The sequence below is a fragment of the Nanorana parkeri genome, unplaced genomic scaffold (assembly GCF_000935625.1).
Source record: "Nanorana parkeri isolate BGI_ZX_2015 unplaced genomic scaffold, ASM93562v1 scaffold43, whole genome shotgun sequence".
Taxonomy (NCBI): Eukaryota; Metazoa; Chordata; class Amphibia; order Anura; family Dicroglossidae; genus Nanorana; species Nanorana parkeri.
This window is the reverse complement of record NW_017306311.1, coordinates 2,048,894-2,069,934: the sequence shown is the minus strand read 5'-3', so window position 1 is coordinate 2,069,934 and position 21,041 is coordinate 2,048,894. Positions and strand designations below refer to the sequence as shown.

At 44.6% G+C, this 21,041-nt stretch overlaps 2 protein-coding genes across 3 annotated transcripts in view; one reads left to right on the top strand and one right to left on the bottom strand.

Annotated features, from left to right (window-relative positions):
- IARS2 (isoleucyl-tRNA synthetase 2, mitochondrial) overlaps positions 1-1,148 on the bottom strand; it is a 60,511-nt gene extending 59,363 nt beyond the window's left edge. For both annotated transcript variants that reach the window (XM_018572164.1, XM_018572173.1), the window contains exon 1: positions 932-1,148. In XM_018572164.1, the coding sequence (XP_018427666.1) occupies positions 932-1,126 (195 nt within the window). In that variant the 5' untranslated portion in view covers positions 1,127-1,148. The remainder of the gene's footprint in view (positions 1-931) is intronic.
- Positions 1,102-20,594, top strand: BPNT1 (3'(2'), 5'-bisphosphate nucleotidase 1). The gene is made up of 10 exons (XM_018572184.1): positions 1,102-1,167; positions 2,859-2,978; positions 6,996-7,123; positions 8,231-8,335; positions 9,370-9,477; positions 11,599-11,647; positions 13,248-13,339; positions 16,451-16,648; positions 16,953-17,058; positions 20,255-20,594. Exons 1-10 carry the CDS (start codon positions 1,125-1,127, stop codon positions 20,401-20,403), a joined length of 1,098 nt encoding a protein of 365 aa, XP_018427686.1. The 5' UTR covers positions 1,102-1,124; the 3' UTR covers positions 20,404-20,594.
- The last annotated feature ends 447 nt before the right edge of the window (positions 20,595-21,041 follow it).

Genomic DNA, 21,041 nt, shown 5'->3' with positions numbered 1-21,041 from the left:
CTGCCCCAATCAGTTGCACCAGGGACATTCCCTGCCCCTTTGTGACGTATAGTGCAGGGCGAGGAATGCCCCCTGGTGCAACTGGTAGGTAGGAGTGGCAGTCACAGCTTTGAGAGGGCGAACTCAGGTGTGCGGAATCACACCCAGCCCAGGCACATCGCTAAACGATATGTGTGTGGTCACCTTAACAGGAGAATTCCCCTCACCTTGGGAGATTTCCTCTCACCTCCTGACAGGCCTCTTGAACAGGACGTAAGTGGAAATTTCCCCAATGGTAAGTGACTGCAAAGTAATGACCTGGCAGAGGGTTTTTTTTTAACCCTTCCCTACGGTATCCAACTAGAACTATACACAAACACTTAAATAGTGATGCGCGAGTGGGGGGTATGGATGTGAATCCATTTCACCAGAGTTTTCCTGGCAAAACTGTGATGGACACCCCCCGCCAGCCAATCAGTTGCTGCAAGAGAATTCCTTCCCCTTTGTAAGCTGAAGTTGCAGGGAGGGAATGCCTGGCCGCATCTGATATGGAGGGAGGGTGTCAGTCACAGTTTTGCGTATGCTTGGGTGAATAATTACACTTTACCATACAACTCCACACATAGGGGGTTTATCTATAAAGCAGCTAATCTGACATTCACTGCAGGTGAATCTTCCCGCTGCATGCATTTTAAGTGACTAATTTACTATGGGTGAATGTTCGGTGAAAGTCATATTGCTGCTATATAAATATGCCTCTAAGTCATAGTTCAGTTTATGGCACTATAAATGGCATGAGTAAAGCCTTGCAATGGTAATACACAGGCCCATCACACAGATCCCTCAAAGCCACCCCAGAACTAAAGCTGTCCCCCAGAGCAACCAGATTCATTGTGCCCCACGGCTTGCTATAGGTGACGGCTGCAGTCACTCTCTGCCCCTACCCCCTGACCTCTTGCAGGCGGCATTCGGTGGCGACGGTGTCCTCTGGGCTGCGGCGAATGGGGAAGTCGGTGTGGGGTAGCAGCACGGTATCTCGGTATTTCTTCTGCCCGGGACTCTCCTGGCTGCTGCTCAGTCCCGAGGCCGCCCTCCCCCTCCAGGAGTAGGGACCTCCTGACAGCCGGCACCTCAGCAGGGTCAACATGTTCCCTGTCACTGTCTCAGGGAACTACGGTGAGCGAAGAGGTGACGGCGTCCGGCGATGACCAAACTTCCTGCGCGCGTTTTGTCTCCAGTTTTCACTATTGCTTCATTTGTTATCAACGCTGCCCGGGAGCAGAAAGTGCAACTATGATGTCATAATGTGCCCCTAAACTGCAGATCAGTTATGGAGTTTATGTATGTGGAGTATACTAGCGTGAAAACTTATTGTTGTCCTTAGCAACCTTGGTTCATCCAAACATGGCCTTTAGACGAGGCACTTGGTAGCGGATTAGTTGCCATGGGCGACAAGCAATGTTGCTGTTGGCACACTTTTCATAGGTGAGTCCCTTTACAGACCAACAAGATGTATTATGTATGCAGATTGTGGCACAAGTCATTCCTAGGGGGATCTGTAATAAGTTGGTAATAGCAGTGATCTCTAGCAGTCTCATGTAAACTTTCCCTGGAATCATGCCTGCAGTCTCTTACTATCTGTTGTAATGTGACCATAGTGTCTGACCATCTTTTGCAGCATGCCCATAGTCTCTGACCATCTTTTGCAGCATGCCCATAGTCTCTGACCATATTTTGCAGCATGCCCATAGTCTCTAACATTTCTTGTAGCATGCCCATAGTCTCTGACCATCTCTTTTAGCATGCCCACAGTTTCTAACATCTCTTGTGTGACCATAGTCTCTGACCATCTTTTGCAGCATGCACATAGTCTCTGACCATCTCTTGTAGCATGCCTGCAGTCTCTGATGTCTCTTGTAGCATGGTTGCAGTCTATGACCATCCCTTGTAGCATGTCTGCAGTCTCTAACCCTCCTTTGTAGCATGTCTGCAATCTCTGACCATCTCTTGTACCATGTCTACCATCTCTGACCATGTCTTTTAGCATGTCTGCAGTCTCCGACCATCTCCTGTACCATGTCTGCAGTCTCTGGCCATCTCCTGTAGTATGTCTGCAGTCTCCGACCATCTCCTGTAGCATCGCTGCAGCCTCTGACCATCTCTTGTAGCATGTCTGCAATCCCTGATACTGCTTGCCCTATCTTAGCTGCATCGAATCGTAACAGAACGCGTGCAAATGCATCAGAAGGCACCTGAAATCCCATTTTAAGCACCCCCCCAAAAAACCCCCAAAAACATGCATCAATTGTGGTAAAATCGCGGCAAAACGCATCGCAGCTTTGCAGCCGCATGCAGTTCTTGTATGAGCTAGCCCTCATGGCTTGTTCTCACCGAAAGCGTGTGCGTTCCAGAGCGGTAGCCCTATTTTTGCGTTTGCAGTGGAACAGAACGCTTGCAAAGTTTTGCCAGGCGTCCGATCGCACTGCGGGCGAATACTTGAATACAATGCACCGCCACTCCCCCTCCCGCCCCAAAACGCAAGGGGAAGTTTCTCAGCGATCGTGGTGCGTTCCAGCAGCTGCCGCTCTGGAATGCACACGCTTTCGGTGTGAACAAGGCCTACATTGATTGGGACAGCTAAGAAATCTGCTCAGTGTTACATCAGATTGGTATATAAAAGTATAACAATACAGATATTATACACATTGTAACATTATATGTTTTGATAACAGTTCTGGAGGTCCTATCTATGTATGAGGGGCCCCTGTAATAGTCATACACTGCTGTTGGGTCCCCCCGTGGGCACATTGTCAGCTTTGGGATAATGATACGAGCTACTGATGGATGACTGTTTGGCTCAGACAATCTGGTGTTTCTAGGACCCGGGAGGAGCAGAGCTGAAGTAGGAAGTGGATTTGCATACAAGGAGAGTGTTGCAATGATCTATCAGCCTCTCCACTTCTTGGCAGTAAGTTCTCTGTATTGGATCAGGGGTGCAGGTAGGTTACTGGTCACATCTACTAATTGTGAGCTATGCATGTTTCTTCTTTTTGCCTTTTGTTGCAAAATGTTACACTTTCCTAGGGAGGCTAACCTATAATGTGCACAATTTTGTGCAAAAAAACACATTTTATGGTCTACACCCCCTCAGGTCTGTTTGCATTGGTTTGGCCAGACCTTTATCAGGAAAGCTGATGTAGAAAAGCAGCCTTTCTCAACCAGTGTGCCTGCAAATTTGTAACGGGAAGTCTGACATGAAGGGGGGCATGTGATTTATCGGTGGGACTTCTAATGTAAACAGAGGAACGCTGATGTGAAAGGGGATCATCTGATGTATAGGTGGGACTTCTAATGTGAAAGGGGGCTTCTGATTTACAGCTGGGACTTCTAATGTGAAAGGGGGCAACTGTGATCTATAGGGGGGACTTCTAATGTGAAAGGGGGGCAACTCTGATGTATGGGGGGGGCTTCTAATGTGAAAAGGGGGAATTCTGATGTGAAGGGGGAACTCTGATGTATAGGGGGTGCTTCTGATGTTTTGGGGGGAACTCTGATGTAAAGGGGGGCTCCTGATTTGAAAGGAGGGAAGGGGGAAACTCCACATAATCCCTTTTTTTTTTTTTTTAGGGATAGGGTAAGTCTTTGGGGTAAATGTCAGGGATAGGGTAAGTCTTTGGGGTAAATGTCAGGGATAGGGTAAGTCTTTGTATTAGGCTAAGTGTTAGGTCTCGTTCACACCTAGGCGTATTGCATATGCGTGTCTGTCGCACGTTTTTTTACCGCGATTCGCGGTAAAAAGTCGCGTGACAAACGTGCGTTTCCGAAGGCTACTTGGCTGTATCCTAATGGAAACGCGCAACAAAACGGCCCAAAGTAGTACCTGTACCTTTTCAGGCGTGGGCCGTTTTGTAGCGCGTTAGGGACGGGCGGAAATACGCCAAGGTGGGAACGAGACCATTGAATACAATGGGATTTATATTTTTGAGCGTTTTGTAGAGCGTTCGTCGAGCGTAGAACGCGCTACAAAATGTTCAGGTGTGAACGAGGGTTTCGGGAGAGGTCGAATATTATGGTCAGTGCACAGGTTGGGTTAATCTTAGGAATCCGGGAAGTTGGGGCACAGTTTCAGCACTGAATACTACCAGCTCCAGGGTCTTATGCTGAAAGCTAATGTACCAGGATAAAGCTGCTAATACATCATAGCCAGTTGTAATCTCTCCTGTTATTACGCTGTAGCGTGTCATTGTGACAAAGGTTAGATAAGGTGACTCTGTTACACAGTGCCAAAGGGCCCGCAATAATCTGACTACTGTTCTGCACTTTGTGTACCATACATGGGGTGGGTGCTACATTGGGCACCCTATCCAGCAGCGTAGTGGATAGTCCTGCCCTTCTGATAGGTTTAATTCCTCTCAGGTGACAAATGCAGCTGTAATTTGGGCACAGCACTGCTGGGTACAGGTAAGTGCACTGGCATGCAGAAAATATCCAGAAATGTGTCTGTGTATGTCAATCTCTCCCTGTACTCTTTAGATGGATGGAGCTTGTCACCAGGGTAAATTGTCCATCTAGCTGCTTAGGGATTGCAGAGTGATATTTGGCATCTGGAAGATGCCCCTCACCTCTGATGGAGCCCTGAAAGTGAACCTATTTTTTGTGCATGCATGGCAAAGCAACAGGTTTACTTTCCTAGAGTATCTTAAGAAACAAATACTTGCCTCCTTCTTGTGCGCCCCATGTGATCTACCTGTAGGCTGCATGAGAAATATTTGCTGCTTACAGGTATGGAGGAACTTGTGACACTTCTTCACCAATAATGTACGACTTGATGCCTCTGTGGCCTTTTGCCAGGCCCATGCGCTGTCGTGTGAGGATGGTGAGAGCGGGCACTGACGTATGTAAGTTTCCACTTGTTTAGCAAGGTGAAACTTGCATAGAAATGTTGGAAGGCCTGGCGGTAGTTCCTGGCGGTAGTTCCGGGCAGTGTGGTGCATAGTGAAGGTAAGAACTGTGCCTAGTAAGGGCTTTGTTGCTAAAAATCAATCTTCATAATAAAGAAAGAATATTCAGAAGACTCGTCTTTCCTGCTGCCACCGCAACCAAGCTCTTTAGTGGTGAAGAGAATGCACCCAGTAAAGGTCATGTGGAATCCAACACGTGTGGGGGTGTCTATTTCCTGGTCCCCCCTAAAGCCCCTATGACCCTTTCAGGACAAAATGCAGATTGAACCACTAAGCAAAGAAGGGGACCGGGAATTTGATCTCAGAAGTATTGTTCACTGTTAGATTTGGTTTTTGCACACATTATTTGTTTACTGTGTTGGGTGACAGCGCCGCTTCACATATTTGAGGGTACGTTCACACCAGATGCAGTGCGTTCTGGTCGATTGTGGCCGGAACGCACTGCCTAGCATTGCGGCCGATTCACTTTTTTTGTGGGGCAGGAGGGGGCGTGGCGGGCCATTGAAGTGAATGGCACCATAGCCACGCCCTCCTTCCTCAATGCAATCGCCCGCACGGGATTGCAAGGCACATTGTGCCTGCGGTCCAGGCATAGTGCTTGCAGCATTTTGATCGGACCGCAGGCACAATGTGCTTTGCAATCCCGTGCGGGCGATTGCATTGAGGACGGAGGGCGTGGCTACGGTGCCATTCACTTCAATGGCCCGCCACGCCCACTCCTGCCCCACAAAAAAGTGAGCCGGCCGCAATGCGAAGCAGTGCGTTCCGGCCAGAATTGGACTGGAACGCACTGCATCTGGTGTGAACGTACCCTGAATGATATTAATGCAGGCTCATGCAGCCAATTTAAGTGAGCAGCTGTAAGGAGGAACGCCCTGTTTTTTAAGAGTAATCGAGCGCAGAAATCTCTAGAGAAAATTTACTGGGAATTTGATTTTGCTGGAAGGGTTGAATCTGCAGGATCTTGGATGGGCACACTTTCTTCTCTATGCAGAGATTGGCAGTGGAGGCAACAGGAGAAATGAGTATTTCATGCCTTCGTTCCAGGTTCAGCTTTATTTAGAAGATTGGTTTTAGTTCCAGTTGCTTTAAATGTTTATTTATAATGCAGCTATTGTTGTATGGAGTACTAGGGAAAGGAATGCATAGTGTAGTAAGAAGATTTCTACTACTCATTGTTCGGAGTTAGATTATCACCATGAGTCAGGCAGATTTCTGTGCTGGAGCAAAGGTGAAGATTTCAAGTCACCGGTGTCATCGACACTTCGGTCTCAACCACTTGATGCAAGAGGCCACCTACTGTATAACACAGCACCCAGTTGCGTCTATGCAAACGTGATCTTCCATTGTTTGCTACATGCTGGTGACTTAAACCCCACTGCAGTTGCAGACAAAGCTTGGGGTGTTGTATATCTCTTGAGGGCTGGTGGCGGTGGGATTATTACACTTGAGTTCCGAGGCCTGTACAGCTGCTGGAGCCAGTATCAATTGGTCACGCACAACTTTATAGAGGTTACATTTGTTTTTATGATACAAAATTTAGACAAACTCCAACGTGAGGAGATCTTGCTTACGTATCCACTATTTGTAGTCATAGATGAGGGCTGCTTATGTGATCCATCGGTTCCCACTGACACGTACATGATACCGTACTCTGCCGATCCATGTAGCACAAAACAACTTTTTTAGAGGGCAGCAAGAGTAGTGTGTTCTCATTGCTCCCCACTGATGCATTTCACCTCCTGGGGCCTAAATGTACAGCCAGCTCATCAGACTCCACTCTATAAATGAACTATAGTTTTGTTTTAACTTTTAGACTCTTCAGCAATGCAGAAGTTCATGTAGTATAATACTAGGGCTGCAACAGTTGTTTGGGTAAGGAGAGAGAGAGAGAGAGATTTTTTTTTTCTTTTATACAACCAATCGATTAGTTGAAGAAATAACTGGGCAACTAATCGGTTATGAAAATAATCGTTAGCTGAAGTCCTATAAAATACATCTTTATAAACACACTTGGCGAGTCCAAATACTGTCACCTTTCACATTTTCTTCTAGCCTTCACAATGTCTTCATCCTCCAACGTTTTGGCCAGGCTGGTGGCGAGTGCTCACTCCGTGGCTGAAAAAGCTGGAACCATCGTCAGACGTGTTATGAGTGAAGGAGATCTGGGGATTGTGGAAAAGGTTACGATAAGTATTTTTCTTACAGTTATTATTAATAATAATATTATATTAATGAGATTGAGATTTTTGCGAGCCTGTTTCTGGATTCCCCTCCCACCTTCAGCTGCTGATACTTACCTTCGCTATACCCCTCCATCACCCCCTGTTCCAGCAAGAGCACCGGGAATACCCTGAAGTTTCCATTAATGGAGGGACTTGTCATTCCCTGCCTTTTGCTCCTTGGATGTAGCCTTGTGTGCCTGAGCGACCAATTGCCAGGCTCGAACATTGTCATAGGGGGCAGATGGAGGGTCCTTAGCCCTATAATAATATTATGATTATACAGGATTTATATAGCGCCAACGGTTTTCGCAGCGCTTTACAATATAAGGAAGACATTACACTTACAATACAATTCAAGACAAGATGGTATAATTTTAGCTTTCTGTAAGGGAAGGGTTACAACCTCCTGCTTTCTATTTTCTACTGCCTGGGTCCAAGTTAGGGGATGTCTTGTAGGGACAGAGACAGCAAGTACATGCTTTGCTATTGACATGTGCATTTCTATTGCATTCTGTGTCCCTTAGTACTATCTGTATACTGGCGGCCAATGTCAGAATACCCAAACAGTGCTTGCAGCTGGTTGCAAGCTCCGTTTGGCTGAGAATTTTCCAACCGGCTCCTTCGATCAGCTGATTGAGGGTTGCTGGGCAGAAGGATGCCCGCTGAAGCTCCCACTGTGTGCATTTCAGCCAGTTCATCAGGAACCATCTCGCAAATTCGTACCGTGTGTACCCTACTTTAATGTCTTGTCGGTTACGCAATGGATGGGCTTAGGAGGCCCAATTGTTGGGCTGTATTCGGGGTATCAGTTGCCGTTAATCGGTCCCTGCAGGTTAGTGACACAAAAATGTTTTAGAGGGAGGTCAGCAATATTTCTTTGACTGGGTGGGTAAGGCAAGTTTTAGAGCATTAAACGGTTTTTTTTTTCTGAACACACCCAGGTCCAGTCCTCTTCCAGTCATGTATATTTAGTGCTATAAAAATTCTGTCCTTCTCTTATAAACAAATAAAACAATAATACTTACAAATTGTCTGTGGAATCTGATCTGACATCTTTGTCTTTAGACAGGAGCAAATGACTTGCAGACGGCGGCTGATCGCCTGGTACAGCAAAGTATATGTTCCTCTCTTGCAAGAAAATTCCCACAGCTAACCATCATTGGTGAAGAGGTAATTATACTCATGGAATAGTTTGCATGGCATTTTAACCAGTACTGAACATATTAGAAAGCTGGGTTGCTGTACTGGTTCCAGTATGAATGATGAATCCACATTAGTTTTTTCAGACGACAGAAGCCAGTGTAGAAATCTGTGACCATATAGAACCATGAGACAACAGGCAGTGCCCTTTATGGGTCACAGAACTCCAAGCTGATTTTGATACCCTTACAATTACTCTGTAAAAGTATACATATGTTCACCAAAGATAAATATCATGGCATAATTGTATATAAGTAAACTCAAAGGTATTTTCAGCTAGAATTTGAATTTAACTTTTTTTTAATGTTTTTATTTATTTGTTGCACATTCTAATCAGCCCCTCCCCTCAAGGAGCTTACAATCTAAGGTACCTATCTCACATGTTTGCATACAAAGATCAAATTAGACCGGAGCCAATTAACTTTCCAGCATGTCTTTGGAGTATGGGAGGAAACCGGAGTACCTGGAGGTAACCCACACAAGGAAAGGGAGAACATGCAAGCTCCTTACAGATGGTGTCCTGACCGGGATTTGCACCGGGAACCCTTAGTGCTGCAAGGCAGAAGGCTGCAATATGAGACTCTTGTCGCACCTTGCGCAGTAGCACTCAAATTTGGAGAGGGGGAGAGCAGAGGGATGACCTCATCAGTGGGCTGCTGCTTCTCCATTGTTCAGGGTGTGTTCTTGACCAAGCTTTGTCTACAACGCCAGTGGGGCTTACGGATCTGGTTTCTTTGTCTGGTAATCACAAACCTGGCTGCCCAGAACTAAAAGTCCTTTATCAGTCAGATCGTTATCTGAACCAAACCCCCACTCCCAACCTGTTAAAAAGTCAACAAATGCAAAAATACAGTATCATGTTTATAGGCCCAGTCAAACCTGTGTGAAATAACACACTGAGTTCTATGTGACCTACATAGGAAAATTAGACATCACCGCACAATCACAGCCTTCCCTGTAAAACAAAAATTCTGCAATATTTGTAAATCGCCTTGTTGTCACAGGACCTGCCCTCTACAGATGTAGAAGAATCACTGATCGAGACGGGGGACTCTGCAGAAATTCTGAAGACCATTTTCCCAGCTCAGTACAGCAACATTAAAGAGGAAGAGGTAATCCAAATATAGGCCTGAATATACTAAATTGGCACACTGCATGTTCTTTGGGTAGTTATAAGGGGTAGTGCATAAAAGCCTTTTTTATTTACTGGCCATGGCCATTAGGGCCGTGCCTTTAATGAGGCAGCCTGAGGCTGTTGCCTCAGGCGGCATCTCTTTGGGTCACGTGAGCGGGGGAAATGGCAATGTTTGCAGTGTGCCTGCCATCCCATTTCCGGGCAGAGCGTCCCAGGTTGCTAAGAGCCGGCAGAGAGATGTATAAGGGCCATACGTATCTACCCGTCCAGCTCTTAGCAACCTGGGACCCTCTGGCCGGCGTCCCACCCAGCTTCTGGCAACCAGTGACATCACTGGTTGCCAGGAGCTGGGTGGGTCGCCGGCCAAAGCGTTCTAGGTTGCCAAGAGCCCGGCATGGAGATGCAGAGGGCAGCTTCACTTATGTCTGGCGGCGCGGTCTCCTCTACACACCTCCTGCTGCTCTTGATTGCGTGCACCATCACCCCCACTCATGCAGCAAAAAGGCTAGGGACACCACTGACCAGGTCTACATATAGAATGCATTTAATTTCCTCCTTGGCATATGTTTTGTGCCTTTTTGGTTACCCCCTCTCTAGCTAAATCTTTTCATTGTATCCTGATTTAGCGTTCACAGGTTCCAAGCTCCAACCTCTATATTTTCAGAGAGTTTCAGCACTATAAAAACCTGCTGAATCTGGCTGCATTATAGTTTATAAAGCATGCATAAAAGGTACATTTGGTGGGTGTTGGGATTTTGAGTGAAATTGCCATTGAGTCAGTTTTTCCTGCTCCTTTTTGTTTTTGTTTTGCTAACATGCCATCTACCATCTCTGATGTAATTATTACCAGCTTCCATTGCCACTCCTGTTATGTTACACTGTGGTACAGAGTTTTGTAGTAGAACATTTTTGGCAGTCGGTATAAAATGTGAAAGCTGAAAAAACTTTCATCTTTCTAACCCTAACCCTAACCCGTATTTAAAAATGGTGAGCAGTATTAAACATATAAGGGATGTTATCTGTAATCCATCCATGTGCTCCTTAGATGTTAGGGTCATAAAGATTGGCCTTGTGTTGACCTGAAACAGAATAGCAAAGTCCACTTCAACATATTAATGGATTTCTACATTTACTGATTGATCAGTACACTTCAGTACCTAAGTAATCAATTAATTAGAAAGTCATGTGACCTATACTGTAAAAAAATCAATGTGTTAACGTTTTTCTGAAGATCGTTCAGCTAAACCATACAGATTGGTAACTTTATTGCTTTCAAACTTACTGACCTTTTAAAGGCAGCCTGTTAAGATAGAAGTAAGGCAGCTGCCATTGCTGACTTGTATTTGAAGATGGATGCGTTGGGGATGTCCTATTTATCCTTGCTTCACTATTTAGCAAGTCACTGAGCAGGGACAAGTATAGGATGTAATGACTGTCAGCTGGTGGCGTATAACAACATACAGACTTAATCGATGCAGTGAAAAACATTCATATCTGGTGAGTGGCATCGCATAATAAAAGCAACCAGTTGGTATGTATACCAGATATAATCTAAAAGCTGCTCCTACTGCCTTACAGATCATCCTCTTTCTCATTCTGATATTCCCCTCTAGCACCACCAAACCTCCCCAATGGTTTTCTCATTTCTGGTAATGGAGTAGATGCTCACCCCCTCTTTCTCCATTGCACAATGCAATTATTGGGCCCCAAATTGCTTATCAACATCCTCAGGCGTTTGGGGAATGTGCATATAGATATGCAAACTGTGACTTTTTGAAAGTCGCTCTTTGCATATCCTCTTCTGCCATTCAGTTGGCTGCACCGGGGGCTGGGGGGGCATTGCTGCAAAACTGAGCTGACAGCGCACTCCTGCAGCTCAGGTTAAATACTCTGCAATAACTGCAGGTATATTTTGGCTCAGGAGTGGTGTTGAGAACATCACAGAGCAGAATCCAAAGAGGAAATAGACACAGGGAATAAGCTACTTTGAGGTCCAGCAAGCCAGGAGCCGTGTACCCCTACAGTTAGATAGCACAGCTCCTTTTTAACTAGTTTATCTGGAAAAAAATGACTAGGTTTATTCGTTCTTGTTTTTCAGCTGGTGGTGTGGGTGGATCCCTTGGATGGAACTAAAGAATATACTGAAGGTTTGTCCATTTTCTGCGTGATACAGCAAATAAATTGCATTCATAAAGCATGAGGCTGACCGCAATAAACCTTCTGATAGCAAGCATGCTGCTGATTTAAATTGACACTAAACTCAGGCGTTCAATAAAAATGCATTCAAGTACCTTACCTATTAACAACAAAATGTATCTTATTTGTGTATCACTCGGCTGTAGATCCTCCAATCATCTCTGAATTGGTGCCGACACTGTTTCTCCTTCTGGAGGGTGGCTACTTGTGTTCCCCCATGGTCCCTGTGTGTGTTGTAAATTAGCCACTCCTGAGCTTTCGTGTCACTTTAAATCACTGTTGTCAATCAGTTTGTGTTCTCTAGAGGGCAGTAAAAGTTCTTTAAAAATGTTAGGGTCTTACTCTACCTATGATAAAAAATCTGCCTGAAAATTAGACCAATTTCTCATTCTGCTTTATGGAAGAAATTCAGCGTGCGTGTACCACTTATGCCGTTGGGAAAGAGTTGTGATTGGCCCAGTAGCTTGCTTAAGGACAGCCATAAATCTCTGCCCGCGTAAGTCAATGTTAGTGTGGCCATTCACAGAAAGATTTATTCCTAATTCATGCACTTACATTGTTTCTTTCCATCCGCAGAGACCAAAATCCTTTTGTCTCATGTCCCATTAGCATTCTGCTTTTTGTTCACCTGTTCAGCATTGCTGTCTCTGTAGGATGTAAATGTACACGTGTAAGGAGAATGTATTACACATTGCAACCTCTGTGCACTAAGGCTGTGATAGAAGCAACCATTTCCTGACTCATGGGCCACCTATTAGATGAGGTGTTGGTTAAAAAATTCAAAATATTAACCATTTACAATGCCATCCACAACTCTGTCCCCAGGCTATATATCAACCCTTGTCTCTAAGTATTGCCTTAACCGTCCCCTCCTCTCTTCAAAAGACTTTCTGCTTTCCAGCTCCCTTGTCAACTCCTCCATGCTCGCCTCCAGGACTTCACTAGAGTCTCTTCCACCCTCTGGAACTCTTTACCCCAACCTGTCTGTCTACCTCCCACTCTGACTGCCTTTAGGCGATCCCTTAAGACTCATCTCTTTAGGGAAGCCTATCCCACCTCAACCACTGAACTATCACTTTATCAAGCAATTGATCCCCACACAGCTCCCTCCTCATGTATCACTTCCCCCTCCCTTTTAGATTGTAAGCTTTCAGGGGTGGGCCCTCCTTACCATCTTGTCTTGAATTGTTTGTGATTGTAATGTCTTCCTTATATTGTAAAGCGTATATTGTAAAACTGTTGGCGCTATATAAATCCTGTATCATAATAATAATAATAATAATAATAACTGCATCCATGAGGATCCTCTTTCATCAGTGTTCTGCATTGTGACAGACGTATGTGGAGTGTCAGTGTAGTAACCTATAGAAACTAATCATTATTCTTAAACAAAAAAAAAAGCAGCAGGTTGCCATGGGGTTACTTCTGCACTTTATTCATCGTTATTGCTGTTAATATGGAGTTATCAAACCATTTATATTTTCTTAAATTACTTCTCTCTGAGCTAACATAGTTCTCCCTAATAATTTTGCAAACCATTTTTGCCTCTAGGTCTTCTAGACCATGTCACTGTTCTAATTGGAGTGGCTTATGAAGGAAAAGCAATAGCTGGGGTGATTAATCAGCCCTACTATAACTACCAGGTAAGCTTTACTTTATTGTCATGTCAAATATTGAGGCCCCCTTCACGCCTAAGCTGTTTGTCGTGTGTAAATTAGTGCTACAAACAGCTCAACACTAGGAATCCTATTCACGTCTATGACCCCAGTGCACATGTCAGTGTTTTGTCGCAGGCAGAAATACGCCTGTCGCACGAAATACTACATGAGCTACTTTGGGGCTGATTTCAGCGTGCTTTGTCCCATTGACTCAATAGAAATGCTTGAAAAATGTGTGTTGTGATTTATTTGCGTGCGTATTACGTGCCTGTTTCTCATTGACTTGAATATGCCAAAATCTGCTCACAAAAATGCGCGTCATAACATACGGGCATAAGGCTCTTGCAAAAACGCTCAAAAAAAGATGCGAATAAAACGTGCTGAATAGGTGTTGCTTAGGTGTGGATCCAGTCTAAGGGTTAATGAAGCTTTCTACTTTCAACAAACTTACCCATGCAAAGTGCAAACCTTTCATTATAGTCAGCTAGTAGGGTACTTGTAGGGCTGCAACAACTAATCAACCAAATCGATTATAATCGATTATTGAAAAAGTTGTCAACAGTTTCAATCATCGATTAATCGGCTTCCAATTAGTTGGCCCTGTTCACGGCTCCACGCACGCTGCGTGCCGCACCTCTCCCCCACCTCACGCTCGCCGCTGCCGGCCCCCCGCCCGCATCCACTCTCCATGCCGCACCTCCTCCCTGCCTCACCGCGCACATCCAAGATCGGCACAGGGACGTGGGGAGAAGTAAGGAGAAGCAGGTGTGGGGGGATGACAGCCGCTGATAGACAGGCCTGATCTCAGAAGCAAGTTGCTGGAAGACTGCTCAGGTAAGCCTGTTAACGTGTTGCTGTAACAAGTGAAATAAATGGCAAATACACTCATCAATTTATAACTAGCTTTAAAGCTGTAAGGCATCCAAATTATATTAAATGAAAACAGCTGGGAATCTGGCCTTAAAGGAGAACTATGGGGTTAAGGCTTTTCCCCATAGTTCTCCTTGGGGTAACGGGAGGACACAAACCAGCGTCCTCCAGTCACCCAAAGCTCAGCATACTGAGACGCCGCAGTATACCGCAAGCTGCTGCTCGCCGTATACTGAGATGACACAGCTGAAGCGGATCCTGACAATTATGTCTGGATCCGCCCAGCTGTGTGACTGACAACTGGCTCTGCCTATCTAGAGGCAGAGCCAGCTGTACCCTCCCCCGTCCATTCCGCCAGTCAGCGCTGGAGGAGCGGGGAGGGGGGAATCTAGGATCGAGAGGTGAGCGAACGCCGGTATGTGTTTGCTCACCTCCCGATCTACTAAGCCGACCTGTGACAGTTTCATTGTCACAGGTCGGCTAGAACTATGAGGTGAGTGAAAAGCCCTCATCTCATAGTTCTCCTTTAAGCTCACTTCACATAATTGCATTAGAAAACGCATATGCCTTTTGTCAAAAACTCAATGTGATTTTTGATGCAGTGTTTTAAAATTTAACATTACACAAACACAAGTTTTACATGCATTTTGCGGGCATTTTCCCTTTTTTCTTTTCAATCCCCCCCCCTAGAAATTATCGCCATGTGACTAAAACTGCACTAATCAAGTGTATTGAGTTTTTAGTGTGTTACCGTTGACTATAATATAACGGCTTTTTTCTAAAAAGTGCACAAAAGATGCAGCAATTTTCTCGTTCAATATTTTATTAAACAAATTTTTTTTTACAGTAGCGCTAAAGATTGCAGAACAGTAGCATTTGACCGACAACATAATTGACAAAGGCACAATAGTTAAACAGGGATGTGTGCATAAAATCATAGTGGGTTGTAAAATGCTACAAGAAAGAAGCACAGAAACAGTAAAAGAGGGGAAGAGTGAAAGGGTTGAAGGAGTAGGGCCAGGAGGGGCATAGTGCGGACCGGCATCACAGAGTCACAGATGGGGACCAAACTCCCATTGGCATGGGATATCCATGGGCTCTAAAGATCTAGTAGTCACTGGTCAGAATTATTTGCCAAGTAATGAGTGATCCATGGTTCCCAACTTTTAACTTGGGTATAGTGCCTAATAATTTTGCCATATGTTTTTTTCATTGGATAATGTAATCTGGCTTTAACTGGCTAATGTAAGTAATCTAGAGAGCCATGCACAATGGCTTCTTTTTAGGCTTCAAAACATGGACCATCAGGGTAAATTGATGTTTTGTAAAATTGAGAAGTGCCTCAAAAGGGTTCATATCAATTGGGAGTTGGTAGCAGTGTATAAAGCAGCACATAATCTATTCTCCAGAGGTTCTGGGCATTAGGGCAGGCCCACCACATATAGAGAAATGTTCCGGGTTCTGACCAGTCCCTAAACCAATTTGGTGAACGTCCAGTTATTGCATGTGCCAATTGAGTAGGCAATCTAGTACTATTGAAGGTTGCTGCCCATTTTCACATGTGTTGTGCTGCAGTTTTCAGGATTCCATTCAGCACATTTGAGTAGAACCACACAGGGGTGTGTGCAAAAAATGCGACATGCAGAACCTCTTTCCAACATGTTGCAAGTGAGATCAAGTCTTGACTTGGTGCCTTGTAATTAAGTACCTTACAAATTATATGAAAGTGCGCTCAGTTTAAGGGGGCCCTTATAGGCGGAAAAAAAAAAAAAGGTAGTACAGGAAGCTCGTTGTGTCAGCAGACCGGTCTATATCCACTACCCTGCGTTCTGTACTTGGTGTTCAACAGTTGCCAGGACACAAAGCGAGGTTGAATATTTGCCGGGACACAAACAGCAATAAAAACCTGACAAAGGTTTTAATACTTCCCCACTCTGAAACTTGAAAATGTTTTGGCTGGAGTTCCACTTAAAACCAACATACAACGTTTGAGCTTGACATGTAATGATGAGTTATCAGTTGTGTATATGGTGCTAGGTCAGCAGATCATACATTGGGAAAGCCATTTGTTTCTCTGGCTGATAAGACATAAGTGAAAACCAGGCAGTGTCTTTCACTATCCATGTGTTTAAACTTGTGTCTCTTATAGATTTGACTTTAGTAACTCTTTCTAGTTTCTATACTATAATACCTGTTTGTTTATCTGACTAATATGCTGTATTACAGGCTGGTGACAGTGCCGTGCTGGGAAGGACAATTTGGGGAGTTCTAGGTCTGGGAGCTTTTGGGTTTCAGCTAAAAGAAGTCCCTGAAGGACAACACATCGTTACCACTACCCGGTCTCACAGCAGCAAGCTGGTGAATGATTGTATCGATGCCATACACCCCGATAAGGTTGTGCGTGTGGGCGGTGCAGGGAATAAGGTGATTATCCCAGACCTGCATCTCTTTATTTTACAGTTATTTTATCACACTCAGACTTCATCAGCAAAAGCAGTGCATCTGATTGGCTTGTATGTGATACTAGGATGGAACTTGTTAAAGAGCGCCATTATAAATGTGTGCCTCAGGAAATGTCATATCTGATTATGGCTCTGTGCACAGGATGTACCTAGGAACAGGAGTCATGTGGGGTAACAGAAATGTAGCTTCTACTCCAGTTTTCCTAAATATTCCCGACCGTGACTGCATTTGACTTATCTATTAATACATATGTATTCTTTTTCAGATCATCCAGTTAATTGAAGGGCAGGCTTCAGCCTATGTATTTGCCAGTCCTGGCTGTAAGAAATGGGACACGTGTGCTCCTGAGGCTATTCTGCATGCAGTTGGAGGTAAGCAATTCTGAACATAGTACTAATATTCCTCCTTCTTGTTCACATGTTTCCTGTAATGCTAGCCCAACACACTGGTACTTTTCTATAAAGTTCAGCCAGCTTTTAGTCATCACAACCAGTCATTCGGTTGGATTAGGAATTCCTGTTTCAGGAACTTCCGATTTTCCTGCAGCAGGAATCCCTAATCTGCCATTTACAAGCAGCAGCTGTCACCCGTTCAAGTTAATGATCAGGTGATCGTGTCTGCATTTGAAAGTGGCAGAACGCTGTCACACCGCATGTAATCGTATGTGAATTCCTGCTGCAGGAAATTGCAAGTCCAAATCCACCTAAAGTGGTAGGTGTGAATGGAGCCTTAAAATTATGGTAGGTTGCCTTGATCCATTGCATTTTATTGCATCGAAAGCTGGTTGACAGTGGTTGAAATTACTAGAAAATTGGGTAGAAAATTGGAAAGTAGTTCCAAGCTCAAGCATAATATGCAAAGTGCAGTATCCAATATAAGAAAACCTCTCGTAACCAATCTAAGCATAGGCAACTGAAATAATATTGGTTGCAGGGGTATTACTGCACATTACAGGGGGACTCTGTAATGTGTTGTAATACCCCTCCAACCAATATTACCTCTGCACCAAATCTTTAAATGATTTCCCAAATTTGAATATCCTGAAATTGGCATTCTGCATTGGTGATCAGTACTTATAATGTAGACCTAATTATAGCCCCCTTTATCATATCACTCCTATATTGAGCCCCAATAAACATTAATGGCTATCAGCTTATAGCACCCCTAATACTAGGCATTCGCATCGAGGTTTAGCCTCTTACACTGGTGACGGTAACATCTCAAGTACATGTGTCTGGGAAAAGATAATTGAATTCCATTCTTCATGGCAGTCAACTTGGACTAAGCTGGCATGGGTAGGTGCACATTAACTTGTGTTCAGGAAAAGATGATAGCTGTAGATTATATTGCATCCAGATCACATGCAGAGCTTTACTGAGATCGAATTGTAACTTGAGCTGCAGCAGAGATCTATGCTAAAGCAATTAAAGCAGAAGGGCAGCTTTAACTGTAATAATCTCCTTCAATGCAGCACTGTCCCCTGGAATAATTCTGTTCCACCACTAGATGTCCTCAGCCTTTAGGTGAAAAGATGGCCCTTGTCAATCCAAACTGTAATAGACACACTTTAAAAAGCTAAATATTCTTAATCACCCCTGGCAGAGACCCTGTCACCAACTTTGTATTCACTTGCAATGTGTCTTGTAACTTGCTAGAAAATGTGAGCAGTCCAGCAGGAGTCAATCCCCTACAACAGTCTCCCTCCCTCCTTGCACATCATAGCCCTCTTCTAATTACTCTCTGTGCTGTCCCAGCTCCTCCACCCCTCCCCTCATCTCCCTGCATAACCTTTTATGTAGCAGCTGGGGGAGGAGTAAAGGGGAATATTTGACTGACAGCTCTGTTGACATTACATCCAGTGCCCAGCAGCAGTAAGGGCCATTGGTTGTCCACACAAGGGAGGCTTTTACAGGTAAACAACACACCTAAAATATGTAAAATGCATATGGAAACTAATTGTTACGGGGACAGTGGCTCTTTAAAAGAGTCCCATCCTCATCCCACTTTTGTCTGCATTATTTTCTGAGCCAGGTTTCAGCATCTTTCGCAACCCTGGCAGCTTGAGGCCACAGCAGAGTAGCATAGCTTGTCTTACACTCCAGTAAAGATAGAAGAAGGAATAGTGAAATAATGGAGCTACACAGGAAAAGGAGCAGACTGGAAATAATACCACACACCCAAAAGCTGCCCTGATGACGCCAAACGCTCATATAGGTTATAGTACATTGTCCCTTGTTATCCTAGCTTTAAACTCCCCATCACCCATGACTGGGTCACCCTTAATGAGAAATCAACTGTCCACTTAACATTATTGGAAGAAGAAATATTATGTCTAGTATGGTGTGCATTATGGAATTTCATTCACAGGTGCACAGATCTGTTTACTCAGTAAAGGAGATCAACAGATTCTTTTTTTTTTTTTTTTTCATCTGATACACAGCTAATCCGGGGTGTTGGCCATCTTGGGGCTCAAATATCATGTTAAATGAGAACTATGGGGTCAGGGCTTTTCCCTATAGTTCTCCTAAGGGTCACGGGAGAACACAAACTAGCGTCCTCCCGTGACCCAAAGCTCAGTATACGGCGAGCGGTATTCTGAGACGCCGCAGCCGGAACGGATCCCGACAATACTGTCTGGATTCACCCAGCTGCGTGAGTGACAGCTGGCTCTGCCTATCTAGAGGCAGAGCCAGCTGTGCCCGCCCCCTCCCCCGTCCGTTACGCCAGTCAGCCCTGGAGGATCGGGCAGGGGATGTGGGGAATCCCTGCAGGGAGCCGTGAGTGACAGTCACGACTCTCTGCAGGGATAGATCGAGAAGTGAGCGAGTGCCGGTATGTGTTCTCTCACTTCCCGATCTACTGAGCCGACCTCTGCAGTTTTATTGTCACAGGTCGGCTAGAACTACGAGGCTGAGTGATTTTCACTCGCCTCATAGTTCTCCTTTTTAAGGAGGGTTAAATTATCTGACAATTTCTTCTATATCTCAAGAACATGATTGGGGAGATCTGTGTGCTGAGTCCCCTAGGTCCTCACAGATGCCCTATCCAATATTAGGTGTTCCCACCATTCCTTCTGGATTCATGTTTATTTTATATTATGAAGAATATAATTAAAGGAGATGGAAATGGTGGGAACACCGAAAATCGCAGGTGAACAGGAACACGGTTGGCAATTGTGGTAGGGAGATCTCACAGTTGGGAGTATTCAAGAACCTATAAGAAGCCAGGGGGTGACTCGGCCCACCAGGTTCCACGTAGAAATAAAATATCACTTTTGGGTTGGTCAATTCTGTAATTAACCACCTCCTGTCCACTGGCCGTAGGTAAATGGCTAGATGGGAACCTTATAGGAGCGGGTGGGCTTCTTTTAGACGTCCTTCCCCTCCCCCCGCTCATGCGGAGCAGTCAGCGCGCACACGAGTGGGGAAATTATCAAAAATGTAACGAGCCAGCGATGGCTGTTTACATTCAAGCGATCGGGCGTCTCTAGAGACACCTGATCGCTTGTATTACGTGCGGGTTTTAGATTATTGATCACTGAATTGCATTATTCTTGTTCTTTTACAGGTAAACTCACCGACATCCATGGGAACCCATTTCAGTATCACAAGGATGTGAAACATATGAACTCAGCAGGAGTTCTTGCAGCACTGCGTAATTATGACTTCTACCTGTCTCGGGTTCCTGAGTCTGTAAAACAAGTGCTGGTACCATAACTACGAGGTTCCCAGATGACTCCACCGTAGGTGCAGACGCAGCATCACTGACCAAACGGTTAATCATCCCGGATTGACTTTGTCTGACAAAACAGTAATGGAGAGACCACTGAATCTGTGACCGCGTCCTCTACTCTGATCAATTTGCTGTGATTTAAACTGTTTTGTAAATCTTCTCAAAGGACCGCTCACAAAATGGGGATTAACCATGTGCTGTGACTTTACAGTGCTGGAAATGTTGATTTGTAGAGAGTGAAGTAAACACAGATGATTCCTGACGTATTTCTTAATGTTTATTCCAAAATATTTTAATTAAAAATACTATTAAGTCTAACATGAAAATTCTGTTCAAGTGGCTTCGGGGACACAGCGACCTCCTGATTAGCCCCAATTTTCACCCCTGTATGCATCTTGTATATCTTTTGATAACTAAACTCCTATAGTAGCCATTATTTTCCTCTTCAGATTAAAGTGACACTAAACTCAGGAGTTCAATCCTAAAAATGCATCAAGTACCTTAAAGTGACATTAAAGTCAAAGATTTTTTTCCCTCCCCCCAATGTTAATTAAAGCACTTACCTTAAATGATGTTTCTTAATCCCATCTTCTTTCCTGTCGTTTTCATCTGTCCCTCTAGC